Raw genomic sequence first — 17,233 nt, forward strand, 5'->3', positions numbered from 1 at the left:
CCGTGCCGGCCCTCGCTGACCCGGTCCCGCGCCATGGAGATCGAGGCGGCCGCCGCCGCGCAGGTGAGAGCGGCACCGCGGCCCCGGGCAGGCCCGGCCGGTGAGGGCGCGGGGCGGGGCGGCCGTCACGAGCCCGCGGAGCACGTGGGGCCGGCCCGCCCCCCGGAACGTGCTGAGTCACGGTAGGGGCGGGGCCGCGCCGCCCGAGGGGGCCGGGCCGGGCTGGGGTCAGCGAGGGCCGCCCGCAGCCTCGGCAGCGCGGGGCGGGCTGGGCAGGGCCAGAGGCCGGAGCCTCCCCCGAGGGAGCGGCTGGGGAGGCGCCGGGGCCGGTGGCGCTGCCCGAGCCGGGTACGGCGTCGAGTCGCTGCCCCCGGCGGGCCCGAGCGCTCCCGCTTCGCACTCGGGTGAGTTACCGCCGCTTCCCGCTGCTGCGGCCCGGGCCCGCTCCTGGGCTGTTGCAAAACCACACGCTGTCCCGGTTCGGCTCCGGGTTCGCCTTGGGGTCCGGATCAGCCTGGCACACGCAGCCCGCGGAGCCCGGGCCGGAGCGCCCAGGCACCTCCGCCTGCTGGAAACCCCCGCCAGGGCTTTGGGCACAGAGCAGGCGGAGCCGGAGTGGCCTCTGCCAGGGCGAATGTCCTGGAGGCTCAGAGGTGTTTGTGGTTTGTACTCATATGCTGTGGAGCCTCTTCTCTCGAAGCCTGGGGGAGTTCAGTACTGTTGTGTTGCAAACTAGTTGCACAAGAGCTGCATGAATAACTGAAAACATAACTGAACTCCATTATAAATTTATATAATTGTGCTTTTCTTGGGCGTTTGAATAGAAACATATCCTTATAAACAAAACGCTAGGTTTAAAGAAGTAATACTTAAAAATTGTTCTGGAGATACTTTAATTCTTTACTTGCTGCAAACTTAAGACTCAAGTGTTCTTATGCTCTTCTAGTGTGGGTTGGTATGCATATGCTATGCAGTAGAGTTTCTTCTAACGTTGCCCATGCTTTAGGATATATAAGCGGGTACTTCCTACAGGTACTATGACTTCAGCAGTATTGGATGTACCTTTTTCTGTTCATTGGATAGTTCCTTTCGAGTCTTGGGCTGCCTGTTACTCTGCTTGGCCCATCTGTTTTTCTAGCCCTGGGTAGCACAGCCATGACCTTGCCTCCTCAGTTTGTTGGCAAATACTGCAACAGAAATCACTGTCTTGGCCTGTGCTATGTAAGCCCCCTGTGAATTTGGTTTTACCTGTATTATCCAGGCACTTTCAGCCTCACTCCTGAGGTACTCTTAACAGACCAATTCCTGCATATATGATTCTGTACCTTCTTCCCCAATCCACTGTGACTTCTCTTCCAGAAACCTCGCTTTTGTTTCTCGTTTGCCTGCTTTGCCAAACCTTCTCTACTAAGCCACCTGTTGCACTTTTCCTATCTGAGTTCGGCAGCTGATGATTGCTTCTCTTGCAGACCTAGCCTGAAAAGGCAGTGTGTTTTTTAGATAGCAACTTATCATCATCTTTGACATATATAGGCCTAAGTGTATTCATTAAATGGAAAATTCACATACCCTGTACCATAAAATGTTCACTCAAAATGAACAAGGGGGGACACAATCTGCATTTAGCCCCTCAGATTTTGCAAGCTGGCAGATGGGAAGGGTGTTCTTGGTGCCTATGTGCCTGGCAGCAGTAGTCATGGCAGCGAAGGTGAGTGTGTAGGGGTTGCTCAAACTCCTTAACCAGAATATAAAACCTCCACTTTCAGCTGTGTACTTCTGGGGGAGTTAGCAGAACTATTGCCTGCAATATTCCTGTAAAAAGTATTCCCTTCTTGTACCTTTCTGCCTGGAAAGAGGATGTACTTCTGTGCACAAAGGTGAAATTGAATGTTGCCTGCATGGACCTTAAACCAAGAAATAAGATTGCAGTGGAACAAGTGGTCTGGATGTTTCAAATCACACTTGAGAAGGCAGGACTTAGTAGCTTTTCCCTTCAGTAAATGTGAAGTTATTGAAACGGTTTCCAGTTACCTTGTAAAAAAAGCTTAACAAGCCACTTAGTTATTAAATTTTGAACCTCACAACAAGAGGGCAAAAAGAATTTCCTTTCCAACACAATGAAGTTGTGGGTTGCACTAGATTGGAAGTAAGACTTAATTGCAACAACTGGCAAAACCAAGTGGATAAATAACTGAGTGTGCATGCAAGTGTATCTGTTAGGGTCTTTCTACCTAGAGAGCTGTCCTGAAGAGTCTCCAGATCAATTAGTGTGATCTCTTCAGTATAGAGGGCTTTAAATGAGGAATTACACATACTTTTCTTTTTCTTGACCTGCTGCATTAAATTGTCAAGTGAGTGGGTTTATTTTTATTCTCTGATAACCTCTCATTTCCACATGAGTGTAGATTCTGTGGGAAAGTCGAAGAAGTACCCCACTCAGGGCAGGCAGCAAGTCTTTGCTTTTTGGGTTGTTGAGATGTTTTTTCTTTTTTAGTTTCTTGATAATGAGATTTAATAACATTATTGAATAGGAATATCTGATCAATGAATAGGAATATCAGTCAATATTGATACATCTGTATTGATACATCTATTAATATATCTTTGTGCATGAAATTCAAAAATCCCCACATTTCTGAATATATTGTTATCTACTAATATGTAGGACAAGTTTGGAGGAAGTACGTGAGAGAGTATCACAAGCACTTCCTTAAGTAAAAATGCATTTATTTTGACATTTCCAGTAGTTCTGTGCTCAAATTGATATTGAGCTGTATTGGTGGAGCTTTCTTTCCTTCAAAACTCATGAAAGAATATCAGTTAAGCCAGTGTTAGATATAATGCAGTGTAGCGTGTTTGGCTGGAATGAATGTAGCCTAGCAGGAGCTGACCTTGTCAAACCATTCAGGAGAACTACTAATTGGATATTATTATTAGTGTAGTAAATATCCATCATATGAATCCTGTTCTGTAGCAGGTCTTTAAAATGTGCCAAGAAATTACAGTTGTATTGGAAACTGGGTGAAGTGCAAGTTCATTGTCTCAGAAAACCTGACTATCTGACTTGAAGAAATTAATTTTTAGCACTCAAAGTTGAAAAAGAGATTGGCTTTAAAAGCTTATCCGGAAATGTTTGAAAGAGACCAAACTGGAATAAAAAAGAACATTCATTGTAAGCAGAAGGCAGCTGGCTGTTCTTGTGTGCTTTAAAGAAGCTGAGATGTTTTTATAGGACTGTGTGGGTGGTTAGGAAGGTTTGTGTTCACTTCCCACTAATGTTCATGGGCAAGAATAAATTTTTGCTTTCTGTCTCTTACTTTATTATTTTTCTTTTTTAATTGAAAAAATAGGGATGCTGTAAGATTCATCCTGAATAAGAATGCCGTGTGTTATGTATAACCCTGAAAGACAAGGAAATAGTTGAAAATTATAATTGTATCTATTGTTGCACCTGAATACCGGTTTGATTTCTTTTGCTTTCTGTACCTCTTAAATTTGCAAAGCAGAAAAATATCTCTTTGGTATTGCTACTTCCGTGATCCTTACTGAAATTACCGTAGCAATAGCATCTTGAACATACTTATTTTGTAAAAAAAAAGGTCAGATACCTTTGTGGAGTATGCTGGGCTTTGTGAGGTGATGTTGAGGAACACTAGAAGCGGAAGGACCCAAGTGAGGTATTTGTTCTGATTAAAATCAATTCATGCTATTCCTTTCTAGAGTTTTTCATACATAGTTGTAAAATTTTGTTGTATTTGTTCCTTCAGTAGAATTAAGAAAACTCAAAACTGCAAAAGCTGTTGGAGTTTGTCACTGAAAATTTTTGAAATGCAGTAGACTCCATAAGGAGAATGATAATAGTTCATTGAAGGCTCAGAGAAGGGTGAACTTCAAGGAGAAAGAGAAAAAATGGAAAGTCCAGATGAAGATGCCGGTAAATGATGCCACACGTACCCATACTTGTAACGCTGTGTGTGTGACTCATTGTGAAGAAGAAATTTGTTTGATTTTTGTATCTTGAGCACTGCTTATTTTTTTTTTCTTTGCAATTATAAAGATAAGCTTTATACCATTCACTAAATTTAGGCCAATTTGTGCAAGTGTGATGTATTTCCAATTATTGTCTTTGCTGAAGCCAGTACAGTACAAGTTCAGGCAGTAACCCATTGGCATGAATTAAATATTAATCCCCTGCTGATTGAGTTGCAGCCAGCAAGAAGTCCTGCAAAGTCTCTGGGTTAATCACCTGGTTAAAGTTTGCTTTGGCCTCCATTTCATTCCAACCCTGAGTAACCTATTATTGTAATGTAGCACATTCCTAGAAAACTTGAAAGGGTTTGAAGTCTGTTCAGTTTTCTGATCTAGTATATTATATCAAAGTTGGACTTTGTGCCACAGAATGCCACTTTAGGTGAAGGGGAAAGAATGACACCTTGGTCAGCTTAATCCTTTCTCAGCAACAAACTGATTTAATCGGTTTTGAAAACACTTCATTTGCTACCTCTGCAAGTCGTTCAATATGACCAATGAGAAGTCATGGAGGAGGAGCTGGAAGTTATGACCTTGAATTTGTGTTATCCAAGGATGACTGATATACAGTGAGCCACAATGCTGCTCAGGGTTGCTCAACTGCAATTCTTTTATGACATATTTGTTTCATTAAGGTAAACAATTAAACCAGCGGTAAGAACTGAAGGTGGCAGTGCTATCTGTGGTGCATAAAACTGCTGAAAACGGTGGAAGGCTTATCTGGAACAGATACTGGAAAATGCATTCAGTTCAAGATAGTCATCGTGCACTTTTAGCTTTCCTACCCAGTAAGTGCTTTCTGTATGGGAAAAGCAGAGCTAGTGACAGTCACGTATTAATTAGCAGTAGCAAGAATTTAATTTCTTATAGCACTTAAGCTTTTCTAAAGTAAGGAGCCATGTGCAGCACAGTAGTGAAACAACAGAGCAACACCTATTTTTCCGTATCTGTGACTTCTAGATACATATTTCTTAATTTTTCTTTCCTATTCTTTAAAATAAGGAAATTAAAAATTATATTCCCCATTATATTATCTTGTTATAATATTCCTTTAGTTTTACTTTGAACATGTGTATGCCAGCAGTGGTCATTTCAAATGAAAGCAAAGTCTCTCAGAACCATACATTTAAATTAAGTATTAATTTGGCATCATACATTTAAATTAAATATTAATCTGGGTAACCAAACAATCTGTAACAACATCTAGTACAGATAAAAGTGTTTAATTATTTGACTGCTTTGGAGAGGAGCATTTGTCTTTATCTTATGAAGGATCTTCTGTTTTCTGTGTTTTGCCATTTTGAATTCTTGGTGAAATATTTTCTGTTTTCTTTCAGTGACACATTGATTTTTCAATGTTACATGTAAATACATTGGCTTTGTATTTGCCTCTTAATTCATATGATAATATTCACTTTAAAATTCACTTTAAAATACTTAGATGTTTTAGCATGTTGTTCTGGAGATCTTGGAAAGCTATTAGGAATAATAAGAGTGTTAATAACTCAAGTTAGCAATGTCCTACCAGCAGAGTATAACTGCTGCTCAGTAGTGTATTACTAAACTCTAGCACAAGTACTAATTGGCACAGCTCTAGTAGAATGGGTATAGCTTAGAAAAACTTACGTGGCTGCAATTTATGCACTACAGATACAGCTGAAATTTTTTATTATGTCAGTTCAGATTTCTGATTTTTGCCTGATTAGCTGCAGTTTTTATACTGGGAAGAAGGAATATGAAACAGTGTTGGTTTAGCAAAATTACTTGGAAGGTACTGTAAATGATTATTAATGTTTTCTGTCTTTAAATGTAAATTAAACCTAAACCATTTCATAAGCTATGTCTTTGTTGTGGATTCTGTTGCAGTACTGAGGGAGTTGAAACCACTCAACCTTGTACATGTCTTGCAGTTAGACTTTTAGCCTAACTTCTGCAGTGTTATTACCAATCTAGTTAAAAAAGAGAAGAGAAAGGGAAAGAAAGTTCCTTTAAGATTTAAGTTGCAGCAACAAAGTTAAGTAAGATCAGTTTGAAACCATCTCTTTAAAACCTTTTAAGGAAGTATCTTCTGTATTGCTATGAAATGTAAAGATATCAACTTTTCCCTCCATGCCCCCACTTTTGTCTTGCAGTTTCAAAGTTTTATAGCTGTTTGCTGTATTGATTTTACATGCTGTCTCTTGTAAGTATAACAAAAATTCCACTCCTAGAGACAGCTTGCGAAACAAAGTTTGCATTCTTGGGAAATTGACTCAGAAGGAGCTTGGTTGATAGTGGGCCTGTAAGAGGAGGTTTGTTTTATGATTAAGGGTGTGTCTATTTGCTGTGTTTGAAAATTAACACCTATGAAATGTTAAAGCAGTGGCTTTTCAATAGCTGAGTTATGTGAAAAGTTACTGTGACTTTGATTTGCTTCCTGCTCAGGTCATCACCACCATTTTGCTGTAAAGAGCTATGATAAAAAGATTGGGGTTTTGTTTTTGTTTTTTTGTTTTTTTTTTTTTGTTTTTTTTTTTTTTTTTTTTTTTTTTTTTGTTTTTTGTTGTTTTTTTGTTTTTGTTTTTTTGGAGGTTTTTTTTTTTTTTTTTTTTTATTGTTTGTTTGAAACCTTGTGGTAGAATGAGTGCCTTCCTACTTATTTCTGTCATTAGAGTGGAAAGCTTCCTGTGCTGCTGGGGATCCCCATTCAGAATTCCCAGGCAGCACATAGTCAGTGCAGGTCTGCCACGGGGAATGCTGCCTGCTCCCGTGTGAGAGGGCCAGTTTTAATGTCTGCTCTGCAGCCAGCCACCTGGGCAGGGGCACTTCATCATTTCTGCTTTCTGCCTTCAGGAGCTGTTTGCTTGAGTTACATGCTCTTGGGTAAGAAGACTGAATTTTGTTCTAAATCAGGGTATTTCCAGTTGGATTGCGTGCAGTTATGTGACCAGATGACGTGTTCCACAATCAGCTGGTTAGCAGAACAATGGACAAGAGAGGATGGCAGGGATGAGTGGGTGGCTCTGAAGGCTGGTGCAGCTCAGCTCCGAAGGGTAAGATTTTCGGATGCTTCGTGGCTGGAAGGAGAGCACAGAGACTGTAGCAGCGGAGGTCATCCAAGACCTGTCAGTAGGGGTATTCCATCCCATTTTGTGACTCTAATGCTTGACTTCACCACTGCCATAGGAGGAGTCACTGATATGTCTGCACCAGTGCAGATAATATAGTCCTGTTCCTGGTACAAGTGTACCGTAGACCCTGGTGCAATCTGCTGTGAATTACTTGACATGAGATGCATGGACATGTCTGGTTTATGACACAGAATTATATTCACACTTGGCTTTGTTTCTACTGTAGATCGGTCCCGAGATCCATGTCAGCTGAGGAATTTCTGGAAGATTGTCCCACTGGTACTTGTAAAAGAAATCAAACAAACCTGAGTAAACTTTTGAAACAAGTAGGATTTAAATAATCCAAAGGATGAAAATGAAGATGCCAAAGGATGAAAATAAAAGTCAGTAACAAAAATGGTCCTAGTAAAATAGCATAATATGAAAGAAAACCAGAACATGAATTTGAATCTAAATCATGATTTCTGACAGCTGGTCTTCCAAATTATTTAAATTTAATTATTTGGCTGTGGAAATGCACATTTTATTAATGTGCCTTATAGCTGTGTATCAGCTATAACAGGTTGTAACAGAGAATTCCAGCACAGTGACTTCTGATACTCTGCTTTCTATTTTGGTTTTAGGATTTGAACTAGAATGTTAACAGGTTAATTCTTCAACTAGTATGAATTGTTGTGACTCAGTGAAATGTTTTAGTGCCATGGAATGTTTTCTGGCTTGATTTGTAATCCTTTATCATCGACCACTTCAGGAGTCCAGTCTGCACTGACCACTCCTGGGAATCTTCGCTCAGCTGACAGCTGGTTCATACATCTCTAGACATCTTTCATCTCTCAAAGTTTCTTTTTGTTGGCAAAGTTAAGAATGGAAGCCACTTAAATAACAAAACTGTTAATGGAGTGCTTCAGATTATTCAGAAACTGTCACTAAGGTCAGACCCACAGAATTATCTTAAATTCAAAATGAAGCTTGGGATGAGAGTTTTTGATAAAACAGGTTATAAGTCTCCTGTATACTCCAAGGGGACAGACATGGAAAAAGCCCCAAGAAAAGTGGTGGGCGGTGGAGGCTCTTGATTTGGATGGAAGGACAGTTACTTGCGGTTGAGTTTTGCAGTTTTGTTGCTCTTTTGAAGATACTGAGCGTTACTTTGGCAAGAGGTATAAAACCATTTACCTGCTCTGGTTTATGCCTTGGAAGGTGAATTAGATCCTTTTGCTTTCAGAATTTATAAATTGGAAAGTGAGAACTCGAATGCACCACACAAAGCTTTAGTTTTCCACCCAGTTATTGTTCACTTCCTTAGTGGGTTTACCTTTTCTAAGCAAAAGCTGTCATTGTGGACAGAAATGAGAGATTGACATGTAGATGCCTGACTTGTTGGCCTGTTTTAGCTTTCTGATTTAGTTGTTTAACTTTGCAGGACCTTGATGTGAAAGAGATTGCTGAAGCCTTTGTGGGGGCTGATGATTTCTATAGGCTTGCTTTTTGCAGATGAATGTGTGGATTACAAGTGCTTAAGAAAATGAGTAAGATCTACCCTTGCTTCCTTCTGTGGAAGGCTAACTCATGTATCTTGGTGTGGTTAGAGAAGAGGGTAAAACTATATGAAATCCTTTCAAGTAAATTAAATAATGATTTCTATGGTGCTTTGTGTAAATTTAGGCAGAGTGTTCTTGGTCAACAGTGCACAGTTGAATGGTATTATTATTGACTGAAGTATGTCACTAGTGTTCGCAGTGTCAAATTAAGCTCACAGTGCCATTTAATCATGAATTACTCTTTTGGAAAGATATTGCCAGCACAGCAAAAATGTGCCCCTCTGGGTATCCCTTTCTCTAATCTGTTATGGTTCTGTACTGCCCAGTGCTGAGCAGTTGGATAGCAATGTATTTTTGGCCTGTTTTCCGGGTTTGGCTTCTTTTCCCCTTGCAGAAACTAAGTAAGAAGTGTATTGGAGGTTGAACACTCAAAAAAACCCCCCACCCTGCTTGTTTAGTGAGAACTGTGCACTGACTAAATTCCCAGCACTGTCTATATGGATTATGTGCTTGAAAAGGGCACGTTAATTGCAGGACTGGCTCACTATTTAACACCTGTGCCCCACAGAACTGTGTACCTATGTACTCTGCCAGATATAGGCACATCTGGAGCAAACACTATTCCCTGCAATATAACCCTATTCTTAAGCTTTTAATCGTAAGATAATACTCCTGGCTGATGTGTTTGTGTGGAATTTCCTTGATGCAGCCACAGTAGCTGTCTGTTTCTGAAAGAGGGCTGCTGGGTATGTGCTGGCAGGACACTGGGTGAACCTCATTGCTTTCTAACTCACCCAGGCACTCCAGTTGATTGCCACTGTAGTTTGGTCCACAAACAACAATAACAAAGTAAGTTGCTTGGGAGATGAGTGGGGTGGAAGTTGACAAGATGTTCTCCTGTAGTGTTAGAGTGTGCAGTGTCCACATCCAGGCCGTGCTGCAGCTGTAATGACCCAGCTGGTGCTGTCCCTGTAACTTCCCCAGCCATCAGCAAAACGACAGCTGGAAATGGGGATTTTAAACTAAGATGCCAATGCAGTGAAAATGTGTATTACAAGAAAGATATAATCCTGGAGAATATATGGACCCTTAAACAAACACAGTTTTCATGTTTGGTTTGAAACATGCTTTTCCAAAAGGTGTGAAATCAAAATAGTGGCTAATAGGTTATAACCCAAGATTTATACAACCTAATGTTATTTGCAGGTTTTTAGGTTCTTTTCTCTGTTCCTATGTTCATTTTGCTTCCTGATATTTTTTTTTTGTTTGTTTGATTGGACAAAGAATGTGCTATAATTTGACTGGATCATGTTTCCCAGATGACTGAGCCATTATTATAAACAAATCCTCTTGTGTATAAACTAGTGAGTATCCTGTGGCAATGTCTGCAGAGTACATGTTTGGCTGGGTGTAGCAGAATAGCTTAAAGATAATATTTTCTATATTGAACCTACAGTATTTGAAAAACAGTTACCTGTTAAATTAAAGTGGGATGCAAAGGCTTATGTATTCCTGTGGTTAAAAGATCAGCAATATTTTTCTCATATTGTTTGTTTATATACAGGGTTTTATTGTTGTTGTTATTGAATTTTGTCATTTATACAAATGCCTGTTTCATTATGATGCTGTATTAACTTGGAAAGAAAAAAACCCTCCATACACAAATAAAGGCATTAAAGCCGTTATTTTGTTTCAGGAAAAGCTGGTCTGTCTGAGGTGGCTTCTCTTGAATACCTTTCAAAATGGAGTTACGTGGTGCAGTACATGGTGATTAGACAACAGCTACAAAGTCAGCCACAGCAGAATCACTCACTTTACTTGTTGGGGCAGCACAGCAGAATTTTGTTGATGTATCAAGCAAAATCAAATAGACAGACTAACCCACTCTTGGTAAACAATCCTGTATTTTTGCCAGCCTCCCAAGTTCATTATGCAACTTGTGTAATAGATTGTAACTTGAATACATATTAACTTTTTGTGCTTATTGACTTTAATTTTGTAATGCTGCTGATGCAAGATAAAGAAATAGCAAGTCAATAACTCCGTTAAGCTGAAAGAATGATTCAGAATTGGAGTATAAGGGACTGCAACACTACTAGGCAGATATACAGTGGAAAAGTGAAAATTGGATTAACACTATAAAATTAAGACTGAAAGGGGAAAACAGAACCCATTTAATTAAAACAGCAAAGCTCTGAAAACACGTATGGCTCATTGCTTTAGATACAGATGCTTCAGAAAGCACTCTGGGATGTCAAGAGATTTAGGACTAAGTTTGAAGAAATGGGATGACAAACATGGCCATTTTTAGGTTTTTCTGAGCAGCCATGGTAGCACTTGTAAATATGAGCATAATTCAGTTTATTCAAGAAAAATTCATTGTAATCAGTTAGACCTTACTCTGTCTTTTCCTTATGACTAAGGCAGAAATAAGGGAATTTGGAGAAGATAAAATGCATGACAGATCTGGTCCTCAGTACTAGAGGATAACTTTAAAATAATCAGGTACTGGACAAAGAAAATATGTACCAATGTCAAACTTAAGATTTTGCTTTCTGTAAGCCATGCAAACGAGACAGTGGATTTGGGATTTCTACTTTTTTTTTTTTTTTTTTTTTTTTTTTTTTTTTTTTTTTTTTTTTTAGTACATTGAGGTGGGATCAGTCCAGACCTCATCCAGCCTCTGGAAACCAACACTATATTAAACTCCTACTAAACTACTATTTTAAACCCACTATCTCAAATATATATTGATGAAACAATTTAGAAAAGTACAGCTGCTTCTGGAGCGTCTGAGATTGTGAAACAGTCTTCTGCAGAAAGATCTGCAGCACTGAGCAAGAATCCCCTGATCTGTTGTACTGTAAATGGTCACCTCAAAGCAGACCAGATGTGGTGGGAAAAGGACATAGATACGTGATTCTGACTATTGATGATGAGATTGAGCCAGGGATGAGAGTGTTGCTCCTGCTGCTGTGCCCCAGGCTGGGAGTGCTGTGAGGCACTTGCACATGTCCAGTATTTTCAGGAGTGTCAGGGTGGTAGGGATTGATTGATTTTGCAGAAAAAGAGAAGACTTGCCAGAGTGAAGAAGTAAGCTGTTGTGTGTCCTTCCTTTTCCTCTTCTTTGCTGTATATCTGATGAAAGTGTTTTTCTTTACCTTCTTTGGTCTTGCTTTATTGTTAGGATTTTGCAGGTTTTGGAAGTGAAATAAAGTTAGTACATTAATGATCATAAACAGCCTTCAACAGCTGTTTTTTATTGCAGTTACATTCTTGCTCGTTTTACATTCTTCATGCTTAAAGAAACTTGTCTTTTCACTATACAGGGTGTGTTTTTTGCAAGGTATATACAAGATATATTTTTTCCCTGGCAGTTTGGAAAGCTTGCCATGGAATGCCTTCAAGAAAACCATCATGTTGAGAGCTGTACATAACTTATAGACTTAGCCTTTGTTGATACCATTCCTGGAAGATGACATTTCAGGTAAAATACTTAAATAATCCACCTCCCAGAGGAGTTGTTTCTGGAGTGAGGTTTGGGAGAATGGTTGAGTAGTATCCAGAATTGTACTTCCAGCCAGGCAGAACTCCCAGTCTTTGTCGAAGTAATGCCCTTAGACAAGGCTTGTAGTGAAGCTTTCTTAAGAATGCTGGACAATCCAGCCAAGAAATTTTTCATCTAATCTAATTAATAAGTGTAGATCCTGACAACTTTACATTTGTTAAGATAGCTTGCTATAATACAGTGAGTGGTACAGTCTGGAATATGAGATGTGTGTTAGGAGAAAATAGAAATTTGCATACACAGACTTAACATTTCAGGAACTGATCTTATCTGGCTCTGTTGGGGCAGAAGAATGTCCCAATATGTATGGACAGCATTTAATGGGTTTATTTATACCGACAGGGAGTGAAAATTCTCTTGCAATATCACTTCTTTAACGCTAGGGCTTTTCAACCCTTTTTGAGTCCTTTCATAGGTAAGTTAGCCTGCCAGGGCTTTGAGTGTTTTGTGGCTCAGGCATCCAAAGACTTTAGGACCAGGAAGAGAAATGGGCATAAAGACAGAGAAGCAGCCTGCTGTAGTACCAAAACAAAGTGGTTTAGTGTCAGTACAGTCACACCAGTGTTAGGTGGCACAGGTATGAAAGACAGAAAAAAGACATCTCCATCCATCCATCCATCCATCCATCCATCTTGTTTCCTTCCAGATTTCTTAGGAGGTCTTGGTGAAAAATGTGGGACAGCAGACAGCTCTGCAGGGCAGCTGGGGATTTGACCTCATGTATTCACAAATCACAGGTTGCTGTCACGTGGCTTTGTTTGACAGCTGTCTGTTCTGTCACACTTCCAAACTCTGAATTCAGACATCTGAAATTGCTGTTGTACCTCTCTGCCCACCAGTGTAAATAACTTCTGTCATTCCCTTTCCCCCATTCTTCTCACTTGTTTTTAAAAAGTTAGGGTTTTGGGCTAACTTAATCTGCTTTCTGTGCCTTCTCTTAAGCATAAGGCTTATGTGTCCAGATTTTCTTCTGTAATTGTAAGCTGTAATTAAGTAACTTACCTTGAAGAATATTTAGAAAACAAAACAGTAGTTACGGAGAGGCCAGAGATCGTCTGAAAACATTAAATTATTTATAAATAATTCTTGAAAACTACTTGAACAAAATCAGTTCCTACAGAGGATAATGAGGTGAAAACCTTCAGCTGTTGCTTCCACTGAGCTTTTCTTAAGTGATAAGATGCTGCCAGCTCCTCTTGTACTTCCCTTATTACTTGTTGGCCTCCTTTTCATTCTTGCCTTGAAGTGTCTCAGGTCCTTGAGCCTGTCTCACTTCCAATATGTTTTTTTTTATTAAATCAGAAATGTAAGGTGCTTTTTTTCTTCATTCCCTTCTCTTTCTGGAAAACAGATAAGAAGTGAGGGATACTTAGCCCTGTCTCTTTCTGTGGGTAAGCTGTAGGAATTCTTCCCTGCTCCTGGTGCAGTGTTGGCCTGAGCTCCCTGCTGGATGCATTAGCCATTGATTGTGTTGCTCTTCTGTTGACTCCTGCTGGCACGGGAAATCATCTGTCTTCATGGGGTTAGGCGCTAACAGATCATGGGAAAGGAAAACAGACCCCTGTTTGGTGGGAGATTCTGCTTGTGTTACCTCAGTTTATGGTGCAAAAGGCATGACTTGAGAAGTAAATGCACAAACCTCACAATGTGCTCTGGATCCAGGGGATAGCTTACAGTGGGTTGAAGGTGCTAAGATTGTTTCTCTGCTTACATTTGGGCTGCTGGATGTTTCCATTCTAGCAAGGCTACCTGTAAATGGCTCATATTCTAACCAACACCAAAACCAGTCAGATAAACCAGACAGGGATGAAACAAAAGATAAGCATTTTGTTTAAGGCACAGAAGTCAGTCTGTGAAAGTAACATGAAAACAGGGTCTCTTTCCTTTGTTTACCCTTCTGCAAATGTTTGCTTAGGAGCAATAAGAGTTAATTGTCAAACTTTACAATGTAGTCAGAGATTTTCTCATAAAATGTATAACAGACTCTGCCCAGATGGCAAATGCTGATATGTAAATCTAAAACATGAAAATTTCCATTGGGGGCCAGATGGTGGCTTAATGTGAATTGTTTAACATTTATGTTTATCTTATTAAAAGTGCCTTTATATGTCCAAACTGAGCTGTCAATGTGGTTGGAAGAGCATATCACTAAATGAACAGAAAAATCAAACCATCGGTACAAGGCACCTCCTGCTTACATGGATCATGGGAAAGCAAACATGTCTTCTGTTGAGAGAAGTTGTTTCTCTGTCTTCAGAATTGCAAAGAAAATCAAACCAAAATCAACCAAAATCAAATCACTGTTTGTCTGCTTGGGAAAAGTATTAAACCCATACCATTTTCTCCAAAGTTAGAAACATTGGATGACAGTAATGCACAAGTTGAATCCCATAATGCATTTGCCCTTGGCCAAGGCGTTGGTGTTCGGAGGGAAAGAGCTGAGCTGCAGCCAAGGGGGAAGCACCGCGGCTGCAATCCCTCCTGGGCACAGGCTGGGCTCTTCCTGCGCGGCCTCTCGGCTCTGCCAAGCCCATCATTTCCTCTGATGCAATCCAAGAAGTTGCACAACGGAGGAAAGAACAAGTGGGCGCTTGTGGAGGCTGTCACATGAGGCTGTGCCTTTGCAGTAAATGCATCTGATATTCAGGGAAGTGGTCAGCCTGGCTCTGAAGGGCAGCAGCCAGCTCTGGGTCAGATGAATCTTTCACAGGACTCTTGGTGCACGTGTTCCAGTTTGGGTGCCAGTCTGTGCTCACTTGTCCCTCAAAATGAGTCTTTTTGAGCACATCATGTTGAGGCAACTAAAAACCAGCAGGTAGCTCTTGCACAGGAGAGGAAAACACATTTTAATAGCTTTAGTTTTAACACTCCAGGCATCAAGTACACAGTTACTTCTGGGATACTTTTCACAGTAGAAGGGGAAAATTGCTTCAGTGGTGAACCTAAGGTAGAATGCCTGCCTGTGTGGGTACCTCTGCGTATGTGTGCGCTGGTGTTCAACAAGGCAGGAAAATAAAGAGGAAGACTGTGGGGCAGCTAAAGGAACAAAATTGCAAAATGTTTGCTTTAGACTGCGAGGGTTTTTTTAAGAGTTCTTTGCCATTACCACGTGCTTGTGGTTGTGATTCATTCCTTAGTGAATCACTTGTCAGTGTTGATTCCCTTAACTTTAACCTGAGGCTTTGGACTAAAAACCAGAATACTTTTTTTTCTTGAAACGGGAATTATTACTAAAAGCATTGGTTGAAATTATAGATAAGTATTAAGTGGCAGGTTAATATTTAAATCAGCGTGCTGTTAGATACTAGTATCAGCATATTGACCAGAAGAACATTTCCTCCATGTAGCCCATTTATGTTGAGTAATTAGTTGAATTGTTATTCAAAGTTAAGACTAATACTGCTGTATTTATGTACAGCTTTTCAAACTGAAAATAGGAGGGCTCTTTTTCAGTTACATGGTGGTAACAAAAACAAAACAACCCATCCTTTTGGTTCTAAGTGTCACTAACATAACTAAATAAAATTTAAAAGTGCTCCTGACAAGCAGTGCTCTCCAGAGTAGAGCATGACACTGTTTGGCAAAGCTCAGCTCTGTGCTAGAGATAAGACACTGACCTAAATATGGTCCTTTGAAAAATGGTGACAGGAGCCAATCAGTGCTGTCATATTTGTCAAACAACAGTTTAAGATCCTGACAATCTTGATAAGTATGCAAGCATATTCATTCAAAAAAGAATCCTGAACTGACTGCTGCACACACAGAGAGGCAGTGGTGTACAGCCACAGCATTTTCTTTGGTTAGCTGGTGTCTTTGGAGACATCTCATACCACAAAGGAGGCAGCAGCCAAAGCTACTTACTTTGATAATGAATGTTGCCATTAGAATGGCTGAAAGACGTAATAGCTGGGTCCTACATTTTTGTACTAAGGCTACACGGATTCCCTTCTTAAAGAAAATGTGTTTTGCCTTCTGTAGCTCTGTAGCTACAGAAAGAAAAACTTTTGGTTTTCATGATTTAACCTGAAACAGAGCACCAGTTCTGATATTTTTGTGCATTATACACACACATGCACATAAAAATCTTTTGAGTCACATTTTTAATGGTGCTTTGTAAATGAATAATTCAGAAGTGAGTCCTAAAATCCAGATCCTGCAGTTTTATCCAGAACATATTGCAAATGCTCAGAGACTAGGAAACACTTTTGGGTCTGCTGCAGAAGGAGACACTGAGCAGCTGGTAAACTACTGGCCCTTAATGAAGCTATACCATATTGCAGTATCTCCAATTACTGCAGAACTTAATTAGTTCATTTTACCCTGCCAATCTGGAAAGACCAAACATTGTCTTGGGCAGCCACTGTAATAATTTCAGCTTCTTCATTGCTGGCCATTAAAGCTGAGTTTGGTCTCTCCCAGCAAGGTATATTAAATATGTTTTAGATTTGGAAATGCCTACATTGTGTTACACAAAAATATTTTACATAATTACCAAATTTTAGTAAAAATACATTTTTTTAGTCATTATTAGAAGTCGTTCATGCCACACGGAATGAGGACGTGAATTGGTTTGTTCAGATGAACCTGAATTGGTTTGTTCAGATGTGGACTTGGCCTAAAGCTTTTTGCCATAGCTGTTGTAGAGACGTGATCATTTTAAATGGCAGCAAAGCTGGCATTCAGGTTACTTTGCTTCTCTATTTGAAAATAACCTTCAGAGAGAAGGGAATGTTTTAATTTGATATGATGGCAAAAAAATTCTATCTTGGGTGTAGAGCTGCTGAGTGAATCAGGAAGGTTCTGTTTAGATGAAATGCAGTGTTTGGTGTTTTACTTGTAGAGTGTTAATCTGATGAGGATGCCCAACATCGAACATTATTTTTACATGTTGTCCTAAAGGGTAATTTTAAGCATAATGAAACATGGTGTAAAAAAAAAAAAACTTCCAGGCACCAGCTAAATGGTTGACATGTACCCATCTGAGA

General features: G+C 40.0%; 1 protein-coding gene across 4 annotated transcripts in view; it reads left to right on the forward strand.

Moving 5' to 3' along the window:
* Nucleotides 1-17,233, forward strand: part of NFE2L2 (NFE2 like bZIP transcription factor 2) — a 23,615-nt gene continuing 6,382 nt past the window's right edge. Inside the window, exon 1 of one of the 4 annotated variants that reach the window (XM_053982548.1) lies at nucleotides 1-63. In XM_053982548.1, the coding sequence (XP_053838523.1) occupies nucleotides 34-63 (30 nt within the window). In that variant the 5' untranslated portion in view covers nucleotides 1-33. Of the gene's footprint in view, nucleotides 64-302; nucleotides 405-635; nucleotides 654-6,926; nucleotides 7,062-17,233 lie in introns of those variants that run through there. The other 3 variants (XM_053982550.1, XM_053982549.1, XM_053982546.1) reach the window with 3 other exon arrangements.

This window comes from Vidua macroura, chromosome 7 (genome assembly GCF_024509145.1).
Source record: "Vidua macroura isolate BioBank_ID:100142 chromosome 7, ASM2450914v1, whole genome shotgun sequence".
Classification (NCBI taxonomy): Eukaryota; Metazoa; Chordata; class Aves; order Passeriformes; family Viduidae; genus Vidua; species Vidua macroura.